Raw genomic sequence first — 16,706 nt, forward strand, 5'->3', positions numbered from 1 at the left:
GACTCTTATCCCTATGTCTATTACTGTTACTTTTAGGGTTAACTTTACATTTGTATTGAGGGCAGTTAGTCTCGAATATATTTAAGAAATAATGAAAAAATCTATCAAACAATGTATTGGCAGAGTCCTGAGCATTATTGTTAAACAGATGTGACCAGTCATAATTACTGAGTGAGACCATAAAGTTAGACAATTTTTCTTGCGTTATTGGTCTTGTGATGACTACTTTAGGCTCTTTAAACTCCTTATACTCCATGTTAGGCCTATCTGTACCTATTTTTACCCAAACTGAGTCATGGTCCGAGAAATCGAAGACAGCTACATCTGAAGACAGTAACTCTCTATTGACATTTGTAAGTATGTTGTCGAGACAAGCGGACTGTCTTGTGGGTTTGCAGTTCGTAAAAATGAAGTTGAATTGTCGTTACAGGTTTTTAAATTCATTTACAGTGTGCACATCTTTGTTTACATCAAATGCGGCATTGATGTCACCACCAATCACGATACTATATTTCTTCCACTGAGGACTAAGAAAGAAGTTTAGTAAAGTCTCAAGTTTTTCTAAAAATATTAATGGACTTCCATCTGGTGATCTATAAAGAGATACAATAGCAATTTTTAAATGATCCAGATATACGCCTGTGGCTTCAAAATGTATTAACTGCACAAAAATCCTAGATCTAGTTCATTACTACAATTTATTAATCCCTTCTTAATGTAAATTGATACACCCCCATGAATATGTTGCTCTCTGCTAAAACTGTTTGCTAAGTGAAAATCATCTAGTACATGAAAAGATATTTCATTTCCTTTACACCAGTGCTCACTTAAGCATAATGCATCAAATAAGTTCTCATTTGCAAATTCATTTAAAATTATGTGTTTTCCACTTATACTTTCAATATTGAGATAACCTATCTTGAAAGACAAAGTTGGTGAGTGGTTTTTGTTAATGTCACAGGAGGGGAGGAGTACAGTATTATGGGACAATGGAGAACATTTAATTGTTTTTTCAGCCCTGGAATCTACGTTAGGTGGCGGTTGGACTTCCTTGGGATAAACCATAAAAAATCTTCATTTCTCTTTGGTAATTTTTTGGGTCTGTTTGAAACACGGTTGGAAGTTTGTTTCACTTTACTGTCCACAAGTTTTATAGGAACATGTTTTCCCAAATCATTTGGTATCACTTCATCATGAGACAAAGGTGATACTTTACTTACTGTGACTGGTCTATTCTTTTCTGCTACTCTTGAAGGTGATGGAGGAGGAGCTGGTGATGTTTCTGCTGTTGGTGAAGCTGGTTTAGTTGCTGCTGGTGGAGGAGTTGTTTCTGCTATTACTGGTAAAGGAGTTGGTTCTGCTACTGCTGGTGTGGGAGATGGTGCTGCTGCTATAGGAACTGGTTCTACTGCTGGAGGAGTTGCTTCTGCTGTTGCTGATGGTGTTTCTTCTGCTATTGCTGGTGAAGTAGTTTGTGCTGCTACTGCTGGTGAGGGAGATGGTGTTACTGCTGTAGGAGCTGGTTCTAATGCTGGAGGAGTTACTTCTGCTGCTACTGAATGTGGTTCTTCTGATGCTGCTGTTGATTCTACTTCTGTTAGTATTGCTTCTTTAGGTACTTCTGCTGCATTTTCTGCTACTGTATCTGATTCTGCATTAGTCACTCCTAGAGATACTTTCTGTGATGATGATACAGGTACCACTGATGATGTTGTTGGGAAGTATTGCAGTCTCTGAATAGTTTCCATTAGCTTTAATGTAACAAGTTGCTTTCCAAGGCCATTTAGGTGCAGCCCGTGAGTAGTGTGGAATCTGCGTCCAATGGTATTAATATTAACAACAGAAACATTTCTATATTGTTTGCATATACTGGAAAAAAGTTCATTGGCGGCACTAATTTCCTTGTTGACACACGACCAGGACATCAAGTCGTACCTTTGTGGTATATTTACGAGGATAACGTTTGTATGACTTAGTTCAGATAAACACTTGTTTAATTCGCAACAGGCTTTAGATGTATCATTTTGATAAATGTCATTAGATCCACCAAAGAGGACAACAAAATCTTTCGAAGACAGCTTTTTTATTTCTTCAGAAAAAACTAGTTTTCTTATTTCTGAGAGGGGCGCCCCAGGCTTTACAAAGCTCATCGATTTCACATTTGAAGCTTTATTTATGCGTGAGACAATACCGCGGCTGTGGCTATCGCCTAAGATGTAAAGTTTTGGAACATGGTCGGGAGTTTTAGACTGATGTTTTCTTTCGCACTCGCAACAGGTTACACCACTGTTTGTGTTTTTCCCGCACTTTCTACAAACATAAATAACAGAACTGTTATTAACAAAAGTTACAGTATCTTGAGGTAAAACGCTAAGCCTCTTTGCTTCTTTTTCATACTGTTCGTGTTTGTGATGATTTATAACTGAAAACTCTTCCAGTAGAGCACTGATAACTTCGTCTTTGGTGTTTCTCACATTAGGTTTTTGGCCTAAGTCGCCTTTGAAACAGCTATTGCAGAACCATAGTTTCCTTTTAGGACTGACATTAACACACGAATAATGAAAAACCGTTTTACAATTTAAGCACATTATACCTTTTACAACACGTTTCTTGCAATGGCATGTTGTATCAGAGTTCACCATTTCCCACGAATGAGTCAAAGTACTTGCTGGATGAGATGCCTGATTATAACATTTTCCTCTTACCAGGTTTTTTTTGGCGTCTACTTTTGCGATAATATAACATGGCATACATGCACTGTCATAATACACACAGAATTTGTTGCATATCGAACACTTTTCCTCGTTATTTTTTGACTTTTGTACGGAGCTAACATACTCCCTATCTACAATAGGCGCCATCTTGCTTCTGCTGGTTTAGTTGGTACTGTTGTTGAGCCTGTCAGTGATGTAAGTTGATCTGCTTCTACTGAAGATGGTGATTGTAGTACTGGAGATGATGCTGTAGACTGGGCTACTGGAGGCAGAAGAATAATGGGCTCACTTTCCTTAGTAGGTACTGTTGTTGAAGCGGCCAGAAGTGTAGGCTGATCTGCTTATGTTGAAGCTGGTGATTGTTGTCCTACACACGATGCTGTAGATTGGGTTACTGGAGGTGGAAGAATAATGGGCTCACTTTTCTTGCATCTGCCTAGTGAACAAAGGAAGCCTCGGATTTTTTGTCCTAATAGAATCTTTCCCCTGTTGTTTAAATGCAGGCCATGTTGGGTATAATGTTCTCTCTCCAGTGAATCTATTTTGTCTCCCTATAATAACTGCATAGTCTCCCCAACCTTTACAACCACGCTACGCCACTGTTGACGACCTCTACATTTAAACTCATCTGTCACAGTGATGAAATAGCTGATAGCTCTGCATTCAAGTTCGACTGATTCCTCGTATTAAAGTCATATACGCGATCACTGTTTCGGTGCTAGCCATCCCCAGAAGGTGTTGCCTCTCCACCAAAACTCTTACTCCAACTCAAACAAGCTATGTCAGTCAGTCATTATGTGGTAACCAACAGCGTACCAGTGGACAGATGGGATGGAAAATATTTCCAGGTTTCTGGAAACATCCCCGAGGCTGTGGCTAAGCCATGTCTCCGCAATATCCTTTCTTTCAGGAGTGCTAGTTCTGCAAGGTTCGCAGGAGGGCTTCTGTAAAGTTTGGAATGTAGGAAACAGGTACTGGCAGAAGTAAAGCTGTGAGAATGGGGCGTGAGTCGTGCTTGAGTAGCTCAGTCGGTGGAGCATTTGCCCACAAAAGGCAAAGGTCCCAACTTCGAGTCGCAGTCTAGCACACAGTTTTAATCTACCAGGAAGTTTCATACCAGCACACACTCCACTGCAGAGTGAAAATCTCATTCTCAAATGACAATGCTGCTGAACTGTTGATCAAACTACAGCTGTCAGTGTTGCCAGTGTGGTAGCCACACAGGATGCCTCAATGGTTTCCAGTATTCCAATCAGTGTAGCTGGCAACTGTTGATAAACTTCATTTTTCAAGGTCCCCAATAGGTAGAAGTCAAGAGGTGTAATGTCTGGAGACTGCAGTGGGTACTCAAGAGCTCCTCTTCAACCTACCCCTCATCCATGCAGATTTTCATCCAAGTAGGCTCTGACATCTCTGTGGGAGGAGGCAGAGTGTCATTTAGTTGTGGGTAAATACTTTCATTTCCAAACACCTCTTGGATGATGGGTAAACTCGATGTTCGCAGAATACAAAGATACACCTCACCAGTTACGGTACCTTCAAAGAAGAAAGAACTGCATGGCAACAGACCACACCATACATTGACATTTAGTAGATTAACATGTTTGTCCATATGAATGTGAGGATTTTCAGGAGCTCAGTACACACAGTTGTGATGCTTTACAGGACCATTCAGTTTTCACTGTGTCCCATCAGACCAGATAACCATCCCTGAAAACCATTCATCTTCACAAAGAATGACAACAAATCACTCACAGTACTCCATCCTTTGTCCCATGCTGTCCTAATTCACAGCATGCAGTGATCTTGGAAGGCACACTTTTCATTTTGCAGTCTTCAGAATTCATTGAACACTTGATCGGCTTACTCCATTTTGACTTGCATCATGCTTCACAGATTTTTGAGGTGACCTATTAAAATGTTGCAGCATGGCAGTGCTGGAAGCTGGACTTGATGCTTTTGGTCAGCCAGATCTTTCCTTAAGCATTTCCTGGACAGCACTGTCACCTTCAAATTCATCCCAAATATGATAAATTGTCATACATGTTGGTGGCCGAGTTTCATACACATTATGCCATTGCCGTTGTACCTGCATCATGTTTTCACTCTTCCAGTACCACTTCAGTATAGCCTTGCATTGCTCAAACAACAATCTTACTTCATTCATTGCTGCACGATCATCTGCTGGAAAATGCACACCAAGATGTGTTGAGAAAACAATGAACTATGCTACCATGCTTTGTTCCAAAGATATTAACTATCAAAGAGTGTCTAAATTTTTCAGGACACCTCTGCATTAGTGGAGGAAGAACTTGCATTGTTTTTGACAGTATTCACAAAGACTTAGTTCATCATACTATATTGGAATTTTATTACGTTGGAAAGTATCCTAAAGGCAAAATGTAGCACAAGTTTTACATGACAAGATTGCTTTCAAATAAGACTACCATTTAAGAGCAAGAATTCTGAAATCTTTAGGATTCAGATACAGAAAATGCCATGATGGAAGACATAGTCTACCCTTATGAGAAAACTGCACATAATTGGGAATGGAATCATTATCACCCTATTATTTATCTTAATGGGACCTGGCTCAATCAAAATCATACCAGAAATCATAAACGGTAAAATTGTTACATTCCATCCTGGATTTTCCATTGTTTGATATGGTAAAATTTGAAAGATAGTAGAGGACAGAAAGGACTGACTGACAAATGAAGTAGACTTATCGTCTTCCTTGTAGGATAATCTGAATACGGCTTTATTAAAATTGCAATGCTAATATCTACATTTTGCAAATCCAATGATTATCATGAAGAAATTAATAGTGTGTGGTTTTTAGGTTTACTACATGGTGTAGCAGATGGTTGTGTGACCATCATGTATAATGCCAGTTACCATTCAAGAAAAAAGGATAAAATTCCAGATAAGAGTACAAAAATGGAAGAAATTGCATAGTGAGACAAGTGAAAACTATTTAATTTTTAGGCTACTATATGGACATGGAGATGTTGTATGAAGTCAGGTGCCACAAGTACCTGTAGAATCTACTTCAATTTCACAGCTTAGCAGCAGAAATGAGTCTTATGTGTTGTGACGCTGCCCCCTTATTACTTCCAATATGACACAATAGAAAATGTACAAGTGCTTGTGTAGAACGTACACAGTCCTCTTGAGGAAATAATTGATGTTGATATGATGCCGTACTGAAAATCTCCAAGAAAAGGCATTTGAGAGAAGTCCATTGAAAGTACTCCCATTGTTTTCAATAATTCCTCAGATAGTGAGTCTTCAGAGCACGACAGTGAGAGATGAGGCTTAGGTGCAATATCTCAATCCAGGCACTTCATGCTATTTTTCCATTGTGCGTTTGGCTTGGTTGCAGCATCATCTGCTGGCCATCTCACACAGCTGGGAGATGTGGCCCTGGTTCACAAGGAGTGAGGAACGAAGACCAGTGAGCAGTGGATGCTTCCTGCTTGCTGAGATCTGTTATTGGTCAGGTATTAGGGTTCAAAGACAGTTTTTCCAATTTGTGGAAGTGAATTATCAATGGTAGTATTATCAATGGATTTATGGTTATTTAGTTAGTAAATATTTCCTCCAGGTTCAGAGCCCTATAGAGACTCTCCAGCAGTATATTGAGGAGATTCAGATTGTCAACTGACCCCTTGACTTAGATATAACAGAGGGGGAGGCCAAAGAAAATATTTTGGAGGATATTATGCTGAGGATTAATTGTGGATTATGTTGACCTGTAGATCAAATGATCTTGATAAATTAGTCCTCAGCACTGTGAGGCTGCAATCTGCTGATGGTAAGCACAACAAAGTGAGAAATTTGTGTCCAAAACTTTGTGTCCAATGTTACAGATGAGGAGAGGAGTCGAGTGGGAGACAATAGGTGTTTCCACTGTGGGCGTGCCGAACATTTCTTCATGACTGTGCAGCATAGCAGAAGCCTCAGCTGAACAGATGATGCTCAAAGAGAGGTAGCACAGTTAGGCAGAAACTGCTGACTAAGCAATGAAATTGCATAAGGTTGGTACATAATCAGTCCCTGCCATTTGTCAGTGCTGCTTTGAACCATGGACCTGTCTGTACTTTGGTTGCCTCTAGAAATAATGTTTCCTAGTTCAATTACAAGTAGCACCTTAACAACTGTTCCATTAGTAGCCTTTCTCCTCTGCAAGCTATGTCACAGGGATGCCATGCTATTAATGAGCAGGTGTTGCCCCTGATTGGTTATTGTAGAGGGAATTTGTGCATACATGTGTTTTCATGGCCAATTTAAATACTGGTCATTAAAGACCTTTTACGAGTAGTTACTTTGTTATTAGGCTGTTACTGGGTCCAGTGGGTGTAGTTAGTTTTAGATTGTGCTGGTAAAGCCAATTCCTTTAGGTTTTTTCACACCAGAAAATTTAGATTGTTTCCATATCCAATTGCAACTGGAGTTAATAATGTATCTGTGGAGAGTTCTGAGTTTGGTGTGACTCATTTATCCAGTCAGGAGTCAGAGGCCCTGTTGAAAATTCTTAATCAGTTTCCAGATGTTTCACCTGATAAGTTAGATATTACCAATAGAATCCATTGTAAAATACAGTTGACCGATGATGTTCTCATTTGGTAACCTCCCTACAGCTTTCACCAACCAAGATGGAGGTGTTATGATGGATAGTGGACAGAATGCTGAAGGAGGGAAATTCCAAGCTGGTGACCGCTTTTTGCAGTGATTGAAATCTATATTAATTTAACAGAGTTCTATGTGACCTGCCCATAGGAGCAGCCATCGTGGGTAATCTGAAATACAAATCAGTTTATAATTACCTTGACAATGTGGTAGTTTATAGTGCCACATTTGGAGAACACCTTCAACATCTTAAGCAAATGTTACTCAATTTTTTGTATTGTTGGTCTCACTGGCAAACCAATCTCAAGAAAGTCTTGCACACAAGGAAATTTCCTTCCTGGAGCGTTTAGTGCCAGCCAATGGCATAAGGATCAATCAAGAAAGGACAAAGGATTTACATAAGATTCCCCCATCTAAGACAAAGAAGGGAGTCTCTCAGTTTGTTGGCATGACCAACTTGTTTAGCAAATTCATATCCCAATTTGCTCAGCTGGCAGCTCCATTGAAGCACCTATGTAATAAGAACAAGGAGTTCAAGTGGAGAGAGTCTCAACAGTCAGCCTTTCATGCCATTAAGACAACCTTGGCTAACCCACAGTTCTGGCTGCCCCTGATTTTCAAAAACATTTTATTGTACAGATGGATGCTTCTAATATAGGCGTGGCTGCCATGCCGTGCTGCTTCAGGAAGATGAAGGCAATTGGTGCCCTATAGCTTACATGTCTAGAACAGTCCCTCCAGCTGAGTTAAAAAATTCCAAGTATGTGTGGGAGGCCCTGGCCATGATGTTTGCTCTGGAGAGATTCTGCTTTTATCTTGAGCATCAGCATTTTGATCTTGAAACTGACAACCAAGCTTTAATTTGGGTTTTGGAACAGCCCAAACATATTGCCTGATGGGAAATCTGCATATTGGCCTTTCATTTCACTGACAAATACACAAGGGCACTGATAATTTAGTAGATGATGCTGTAAATCAGATATTTGATGAGGGTAAGCAGAATTTTCAGGATAGTTGCCACATAGAGAACTCCAGCAGCATAATGAGGGTCCTCTCAGAGGTCGCTGAGTTATTTAGTAATTTGAGGGAAAAGCAGAGCCAGGACCCCTCCTTGAAGGAGATGCTTTTGGATGGTAAGCAGGTTACTGTTTGAAGAAAGGCAGTGTTTGCTACCAAACCAGGGGCGATAAGTGCTTCAAGATTTGCTCATCCAGAGAGCTAATTCTGGCTGTTTTCCATTACTTTCATAATTCTGTAACAGGCTATCATTTGGGAGTAGGCAAAACCATTTAGAACATTAAGCAATTAAGGCTACTCAAGATTCCTTGATGTTGAGTTATCCACTTACCTCCCCGTTGGCCAATTTGTGGTCAGTTAATGAGCTTCTTTCCAAAAAGGTAACACGTGAGGTAACTAAATGTGCCATTAGGAATATAGAACTCACACACCAGAAACAGATGCATCATTAAATGAAGGTCATTGCTCTTTTAAGTCTGGGCCAGGAGATAACATTTTTCTTTACAATTTTGCTATCGAGAGACAGGGTAATAAGGCTATTTCTAACAAATAATCTCCTGTTTTGGGGATTCCTGTGTTGTTTTAAGTGTCCTTAATCTGAATCTGGTCTGTCTGTTGGTCTGGAATATACAGACTAGGAAGACCTCTAGAGTCAATTCATATCAGGTGAAGAAGGAGAGGAGGGAGGTGCTAGCTTCCTTCTTGCTGGAAGGTGAGGCAGGACATCTTTTGGTTTTCTGTAGCCTTGTGTCTCACATGAAATATCTTGATGCAAGCCCTTTGTGCTATCTTTCCATTGCATGTTTGACTTGGACCATAGTGCCATCTGCTGGTCATCTCTCATACTGCTGGGTGGTGTGGCCCCATGATGTTGCAAGGGATGAGGAATGGACACTGGTGAGCAGTGGGTGCTTCCTTCTTCTGGATACTGCTGTTTGTTGATTCTGCATGGGTGGAAATGGGGACAACTAGACTCATGATGGGATCTTGTGCAGCTGAGTTAATTGGGCTGGTATTACCTCTCCAAGTGTTTCCTGGGAGAGTGACTATTTTACTCCACTAGTATAGTATTTTCTTACCCCTGGATTTGCTGATGGCTGGTTCTTTCAAGTGAGAGTGGGTGAGAGAATTCATGGTGGTTGTGCTATGCCTGTCTGATGTACTGTCTCATCTTTTAAGAATTTTACACTATCACTGTTACCTTGAACACTGCTGCTGGTGGCCATTTGGTGATTCAGTTCTCTAATGGAAACTGAACCCACCATGTTAAATACTGGTGGTGGGCTAGCTGCCCTAATTGTGTGAATTTATTATTTACCTGGCCATTCCTGGGTGGTCTGGCTATTGGTTGTCTGTTCTGCCACAATAGTTTGGGTTTATGGGGAAATGTATTGTGAAGTTGCACTATGCAACACAAGCAAGGCTCTCAGATTTCGTTAATGTCATTTAGTAAAGCTCGTTTTAATGTTCATTAACATTGGGGATCCTCCCCCATGAACCATGGACCTTGCCATTGGTGGGGAGGCTTGCGTGCCTCAGCGATATAGATGGCCATACCGTAGGTGCAACCACAATGGAGGGGTATCTGTTGAGAGGCCAGACAAACGTGTGGTTCCTGAAGAGGGGCAGCAGCCTTTTCAGTAGTTGCAAGGGCAACAGTCTGGATGATTGACTGATCTGGCCTTGTAACACTAACCAAAACGGCCTTGCTGTGCTGGTACTGCGAACGGCTGAAAGGAAGGGGAAACTATGGCCGTAATTTTTCCCGAGGGCATGCAGCTTGACTGTATAGTTAAATGATGATGGCATCCTCTTGGGTAATATATTCCGGAGGTAAAATAGTCCCCCATTTGGATCTCCGGGTGGGGACTACTCAAGAGGATGTCGTTATCAGGAGAAAGAAAACTGGTGTTCTACGGATCAGAGCGTGGAATGTCAGATCCCTTAATGGGGCAGGTAGGTTAGAAAATTTAAAAAGGGAAATGGATAGGTTAAAGTTAGATATAGTGGGAATTAGTGAAGTTCGGTGGCAGGAGGAACAAGACTTCTGGTCAGGTGACTACAGGGTTATAAACACAAAATCAAATAGGGGTAATGCAGGAGTAGGTTTAATAATGAATAGGAAAATAGGAATGCAGGTAAGCTACTACAAACAGTAGAGTGAACACATTATTGTGGGCAAGATGGATATGAAGCCCATGCCTACTACAGTAGTACAAGTTTATATGCCAACTATCTCTGCAGATGACGAAGAAATTGAAGAAATGTATGATGAAATAAAAGAAATTATTCAGATAGTGAAGGGTGACGAAAATTTAATAGTCATGGGTGACTGGAATTCGGTAGTAGGAAAAGGGAGAGAAGGAAACATAGTAGGTGAATATGGATTGGGGCTAAGAAATGAAAGAGGAAGCCGCCTGGTAGAATTTTGCACAGAGGACAACTTAATCATAGCTAACACTTGGTTCAAGAATCATAAAAGAAGGCTGTATACATGGAAGAAGCCTGGAGATACTGACAGGTTTCAGATAGATTATCTTAGCTGCATCAAACCAGTCTCAGGACTGAAGACCACAACAACAACAACAACATTGGGGATTTGAATGTTTTGTATAGATTTAAGAGCAGTTATTTCTCATAGGTGTTTCAAGTGTCTGCCTTGCAAGGTTTAATTTTATCTGGCTAGTGCCTCATTAATCTGTTTTATAGTGTTGGCTTGAAGTCTAAATTTGGAGTACTTTGTGTTGGCATCATTCTTGACATAATTTATAAATTTTGTCTGGGATGGGGGAGGGGGGGGGGCTAGATTCATGCATTAGCTTGCTGATGGCTCTATGTATAATAACGGTTCCTGTTGATTGGTCTGTTTGGCATAGTGAGGCCCCTGTGCCATACTGTGAGCTCTACTGTTATTAGTACCATCTTAGTTGCTCTAATGTTTGTTTGTGGCATGGCTGCACTCACTGAAGCTTGTGTCCAACCTGTTCTGTATCTTTTCTGTTTCCATCCAGTGTCTAAAGAAAAGGGAAAGAAGGGAAGGGGAAGTACTTGATGCAGTGTCCTGTATATGACCATTTATGTTTGAATTGTATCTGTCCCTTTATTGGTCACTCATGGCCAATCTTAGTGTGTTATAGATGCAGCTCCATTTGGGATTTTGAGGCCAATAGCCTGCATAGTTGTGCTGTGGCATGTATTTCATCTGAAGATAAGGCCTTGGCATGCCATTTTTGGGGGCACAGGATGTATTTATACTCACCTATTCTAATTTCCGTGATCAGTTAGTTTACTGTTTCAATTTTTAACTATTTAAAAACTGATTTGTATAAGCTCTTGCTGTTATTTTAGTGTTGGTGAGACCATTAATTATTTGAGCTCTGCTGTTTATGTGCAGTTTTGTTATTATTATTATTATTATTATTATTGTGGGATACTTTTCTGTTACTGTTTAAGAACTGATCTGCCTAAGGTTTGGCCACTGTGGGGTAAAATTATTAATTATTTGGGTCCTGCTGATCCAGTGCAGCTTTATCATTATTACAGTCCTGGAATAAAAATTTCTAGGTTTTAAAAAAATGATGTTGCATATCTTTTATCATTATTATTGTGTGTGTGTGTGTGGGGGGGGGGGGGGGTACAGTTATTGATCATTTGAGACCCACTGTTTAAGTGCTGCTTTATCATTATTATTTTTCTAGGATAATTTTTTTAATTGTTTAAAATCTAATGTTGTGAATCAGGTTTGTCTTTTATTGTTGTGGGATAGAATCACTAACTATTTACTGTGGAGACAACGTTTGGTTATCTAGAAGGGCTGGCTGTCTCAGTTCCTTGTTACTAATTTTTTGAGGTTGTATACCTTTAGTTGAAGTTTCATTGTCTCTGAGATAAAAAGATTATTGTTTAAAGCTGATTTCTAATCAATTGGAAAGGTTGTTTGTTAATTGTAATCTGGTTTAAATAATGTCAGTGTATGTAACTATGACTGCTAGTGCCTTTGCATGTTTGCTTGGTCCAACCACTTATTCTGCTCCTTGTGTAGTTTTAACCCTGAGATGCATCAGACAGTTAAACAGCAATAAATTGCTTTAAGTGTTATATTCCCTGTTGCTTCATTTCCCAAAGGCTGTGACAGCTGTTGCTCTCTCCACTTATTTTCCTCAGGGTCAGTTTAAGGCACAAGTGGCACAAGCTGCCACTTGGGGCACCAAGCAGATGTAGCACAATTAGTAGCAGCCACTTAGGGCACCAAGATCAGAATGGTGACAGGGGCAGCCAGGTGCAAGATTGTGTATATTGCATATGACAATTGCTGATCTTGTTCCTTCCACTCTTGCTGTCGGACCTACTCTGCTCTGGATCATAATGAACAAAAAGTCAAGTCTGATAATCATGTCGATGAATTTCCGCCTTTACCTCCGCGACAGGTTCAGAATCCTATTCCTCAGAGGACATCCCCAGTAACGGTGACATCAAGCAATGTCGCACTTAAGATGGTGATGGTGAGGATTTGGCTGTGCCTTCTGTGCATGCCTCCTCCACATCAAGTGTGTCCCCTGCTCCTCTTGATGCTACGATACCTCCCGTCCGTGGTACTGTGAGTGGCATCACTCCTGTTCGCAAAGTGGCACCTTCTGAGCTGCTTGTGTGTGGAGAGGGAGCGGAATCCCCCCCCCCCCCCCCCATTCGTCTTTGTGTCCTCCGTTACAGTTTGAGACGATGCAAAGTCCTCCTGCTCCTTCGTCTTCAGCCGGCGAAAGTTTCCTGAATTTGCCCCCTACAGCAACTCCCGAGGAGAATAAAATTAGCGCCCAGGTATTACCTGTCGCAATGGCAGTACCACAGAATGCTTCCGCCTTAGTGACTGAAACTGCATTATATGTCTCTTGTTCGGAGGGGCAGGAAACTGTACCTTTGACCCGCCCACACCTTCGTCTGCAGAGGCCGCCCTGCCACGTAGCCGACAGAAACAGCTATGCAGCCTGACCGTGCGGTGGCACGTAAGAAATCTAAGAAAAAAGGTAGAAATGACGGGGGTTCTGGTCCCCTGATCTCTAATTCCTCTGTGGATTCCGCAATGGACCTTGACTGTCGGCTGTCTACCTAATGCTGCTCTGACGTTACGTACATTTCTGTATATCTGTGATCAATGACCCAAGCCTACACGTTCCTTTCCTTAGATGTTAATCGTGTGGAATCAGAATTGCGATTGGCTTCGCTGCCTCAGTTCATTTATGATTCATGTGTGGACATAATCTTCTTACAGGAGGTGTCATTCAGGCATTTCTCCTTACCTGGTTTTCGTGTGATCTTTAATGTAGCACTCGAATTTTCTATAGGGACATCCTTATTCTTTCGCGAAGGCATTCCTGTTGCTGAGGTGGAAATGTTGGATTCTGGCAGGGACATTGGTTGCCAACTTTTTAGTCTTACCTTGGTTCTTTTATATGCTCCTTCTGGCACTGGTCGCACAGTGGATCGTTCGCGTTTTTATAAAGAGGATATTGTTTATCTGTTGCGTAAGAGTCCTCCGGGTATTCTGTAGGGTGGTGGTTTCAACTGTGTCTTGCGTCGTGCAGATCAATCTTCAAATTTAAATTTCTGTCGCTAATTACATGAATTGGTCCGCTCCTTAGACCTGCAATACGTCTGGATTTGTAAATACCCGACGTTAGTTAAGTTTATCCACTTTACTGCGACTTCTAGTAGCAAGTTACATAGGTTTTACTTATCAGACTGCCTGTGCGATTGTATTCTTAATGCTGAAGTCATCCCAGATTCATTTACGGATCAGTGTGCTGTGACTACAACCCTTAATGTAGAACGGAAACCAGTCAAATTGTTTCTCACTTCGTGGATGTTAAACGTCGCTCATCTAGCTGACCCCTCTCTCGATGACGTGACGTGAACCGTGTGGGAGCGTATTCTACGGTCTATTGGGAAGTACTCTTCCAAACCTTGACTGGTGTACATAGCTGGCAAAACCGAGGCTCAGGCAAACTTTGATAATTTTCTGTGCTGCCAAAGTGCGAGGCTTTCGGAAAACTTACGAATGTTACTATTCCATCCTGCGTGAACTTTATGATGCTACGGATCATCCCCCTCTGCGAATTGCGAATGTTAGGCGTGTAAAGGCAAAATTGCTGACCTTGAATACAAATGGAAGGGTTGAAAATGCGATCCAAGCCACGATCATTGGTGACAGAAGAACTGACTTCCTTTTATCATTTGCTTCAGCACCAGACCCATCGCCGACGTGCTTGTATTCACTCTCTCACAACAAATAACGGACGTATCGCATCGGTGCAATGTACTGTTAGATGGTGGAGTAGTTAATCCTGAAACGCCCTGGACCGGCTTCCCCTGATAGCTTTCGCCCAATTACTTTGTTAAACTTTGATTATAAGAGTGTGGCGAGGGCAGTTAATAGTAGGATGTCGGCTCTGATGGAGATGATTGTTGCCAAACATCAAAGCTGCGTGCCTGGTCGTACCATTCTTACCCAAATAGTCGAATGTCGTGGCGTGGTTCTACATCTACATCTACATCCATACTCCGCAAGCCACCTGACGGTGTGAGCCGGAGGGTACCCTGAGTACCTCTATCGGTTCTCCCTTCTATTCCAGTCTCGTATTGTTCGTGGAAAGAAGGATTGTCGGTATGCTTCTGTGTGGGCTCTAATCTCTCTGATTTTATCCTCATGGTCTCTTCGCGAGATATACGTAGGAGGGAGCAATATACTGCTTGACTCTTCGGTGAAGGTATGTTCTCGAAACTTTAACATAAGCCCGTACCGAGCTACTGAGCGTCTCTCCTGCAGAGTCTTCCACTGGAGTTTATCTATCATCTCCGTAACGCTTTCGCGATTACTGAATGATCCTGTAACGAAGCGCGCTGCTCTCCGTTGGATCTTCTCTATCTCTTCTGTCAACCCTATCTGGTACGGATCCCACACTGCTGAGCAGTATTCAAGCAGTGGGCGAACAAGCGTACTGTAACCTACTTCCTTTGTTTTCGGATTGCATTTCCTTAGGATTCTTCCAATGAATCTCAGTCTGGCATCTGCTTTACCGACGATCAACTTTATATGATCATTCCATTTTAAATCACTCCTAATGCGTACTCCCGGATAATTTATGGAATTAACTGCTTCCAGTTGCTGACCTGCTATTTTGTAGCTAAATGATAAGGGATCTATCTTTCTATGTATTCGCAGCACATTACACTTGTCTACATTGAAATTCAATTGCCATTCCCTGCACCATGCGTCAATTCGCTGCAGATCCTCCTGCATTTCAGTACAATTTTCCATTGTTACAACCTCTCGATACACCACAGCATCATCTACAAAAAGCCTCAGTGAACTTCCGATGTCATCCACAAGGTCATTTATGTATATTGTGAATAGCAACGGTCCTACGATACTCCCCTGCGGCACACCTGAAATCACTCTTACTTCAGAAGACTTCTCTCCATTGAGAATGACATACTGCGTTCTGATATCTAGGAACTCTTCAATCCAATCACACAATTGGTCTGATAGTCCATATGCTCTTACTTTGTTCATTAAACGACTGTGGGGAACTGTATCGAACGCCTTGCGGAAGTCAAGAAACACGGCATCTACCTGTGAACCCGTGTCTATGGCCCTCTGAGTCTCGTGGATGAATAGCGCGAGCTGGGTTTCACACGACCGTCTTTTTAGAAACCCATGCTGATTCCTACAGAGTAGATTTCTAGTCTCCAGAAAAGTCATTATACTCGAACATAATGCGTGTTCCAAAATTCTACAACTGATCGACGTTAGAGATATAGGTCTATAGTTCTGCACATCTGTTCGACGTCCCTTCTTGAAAACGGGGATGACCTGTGCCCTTTTCAAATCCTTTGGAACGCTACGTTCTTCTAGAGACCTACGGTATACCGCTGCAAGAAGGGGGGCAAGTTCCTTCGCGTACTCTGTGTAAAATCGAACTGGTATCCCATCAGGTCCAGCGGCCTTTCCTCTTTTGAGTGATTTTAATTGTTTCTCTACCCCTCTGTCGTCTATTTCGATATGTACCATTTTGTCATCTGTACGACAATCTAGAGAAGGAACTACAGTGCAGTCTTCCTCTGTGAAACAGCTTTGGAAAAAGACATTTAGTATTTCGGCCTTTAGTCTGTCATCCTCTGTTTCAGTACCATTTTGGTCGCAGAGTGTCTGGACATTTTGTTTTGATCCACCTACCGCTTTGACATAAGACCAAAATTTCTTAGGATTTTCTGCCAAGTCAGTAGATAGAACTTTACTTTCGAATTCATTGAACGCCTCTCGCATAGCCCTCCTCACACTACATTTCG

At 41.5% G+C, this 16,706-nt stretch overlaps 1 protein-coding gene across 1 annotated transcript; it reads right to left on the reverse strand.

Annotated features, from left to right (window-relative positions):
• Positions 1-1,025: 1,025 nt before the first annotated feature.
• LOC126252383 (uncharacterized) lies at positions 1,026-1,748 on the reverse strand. The gene has a single exon (XM_049953274.1). The coding sequence runs from the start codon at positions 1,746-1,748 to the stop codon at positions 1,026-1,028; it is 723 nt and encodes a 240-aa protein (XP_049809231.1).
• Between the last annotated feature and the right edge of the window lie 14,958 nt (positions 1,749-16,706).

This window comes from Schistocerca nitens, chromosome 4 (genome assembly GCF_023898315.1).
Source record: "Schistocerca nitens isolate TAMUIC-IGC-003100 chromosome 4, iqSchNite1.1, whole genome shotgun sequence".
NCBI lineage: Eukaryota > Metazoa > Arthropoda > Insecta > Orthoptera > Acrididae > Schistocerca > Schistocerca nitens.

What these genes read in the sequence shown, in the direction of transcription:
- LOC126252383 (XM_049953274.1), bottom strand. Translation starts at nt 1,748, where the DNA reads ATGGAAACTATTCAGAGACTGCAATACTTCCCAACAACATCATCAGTG.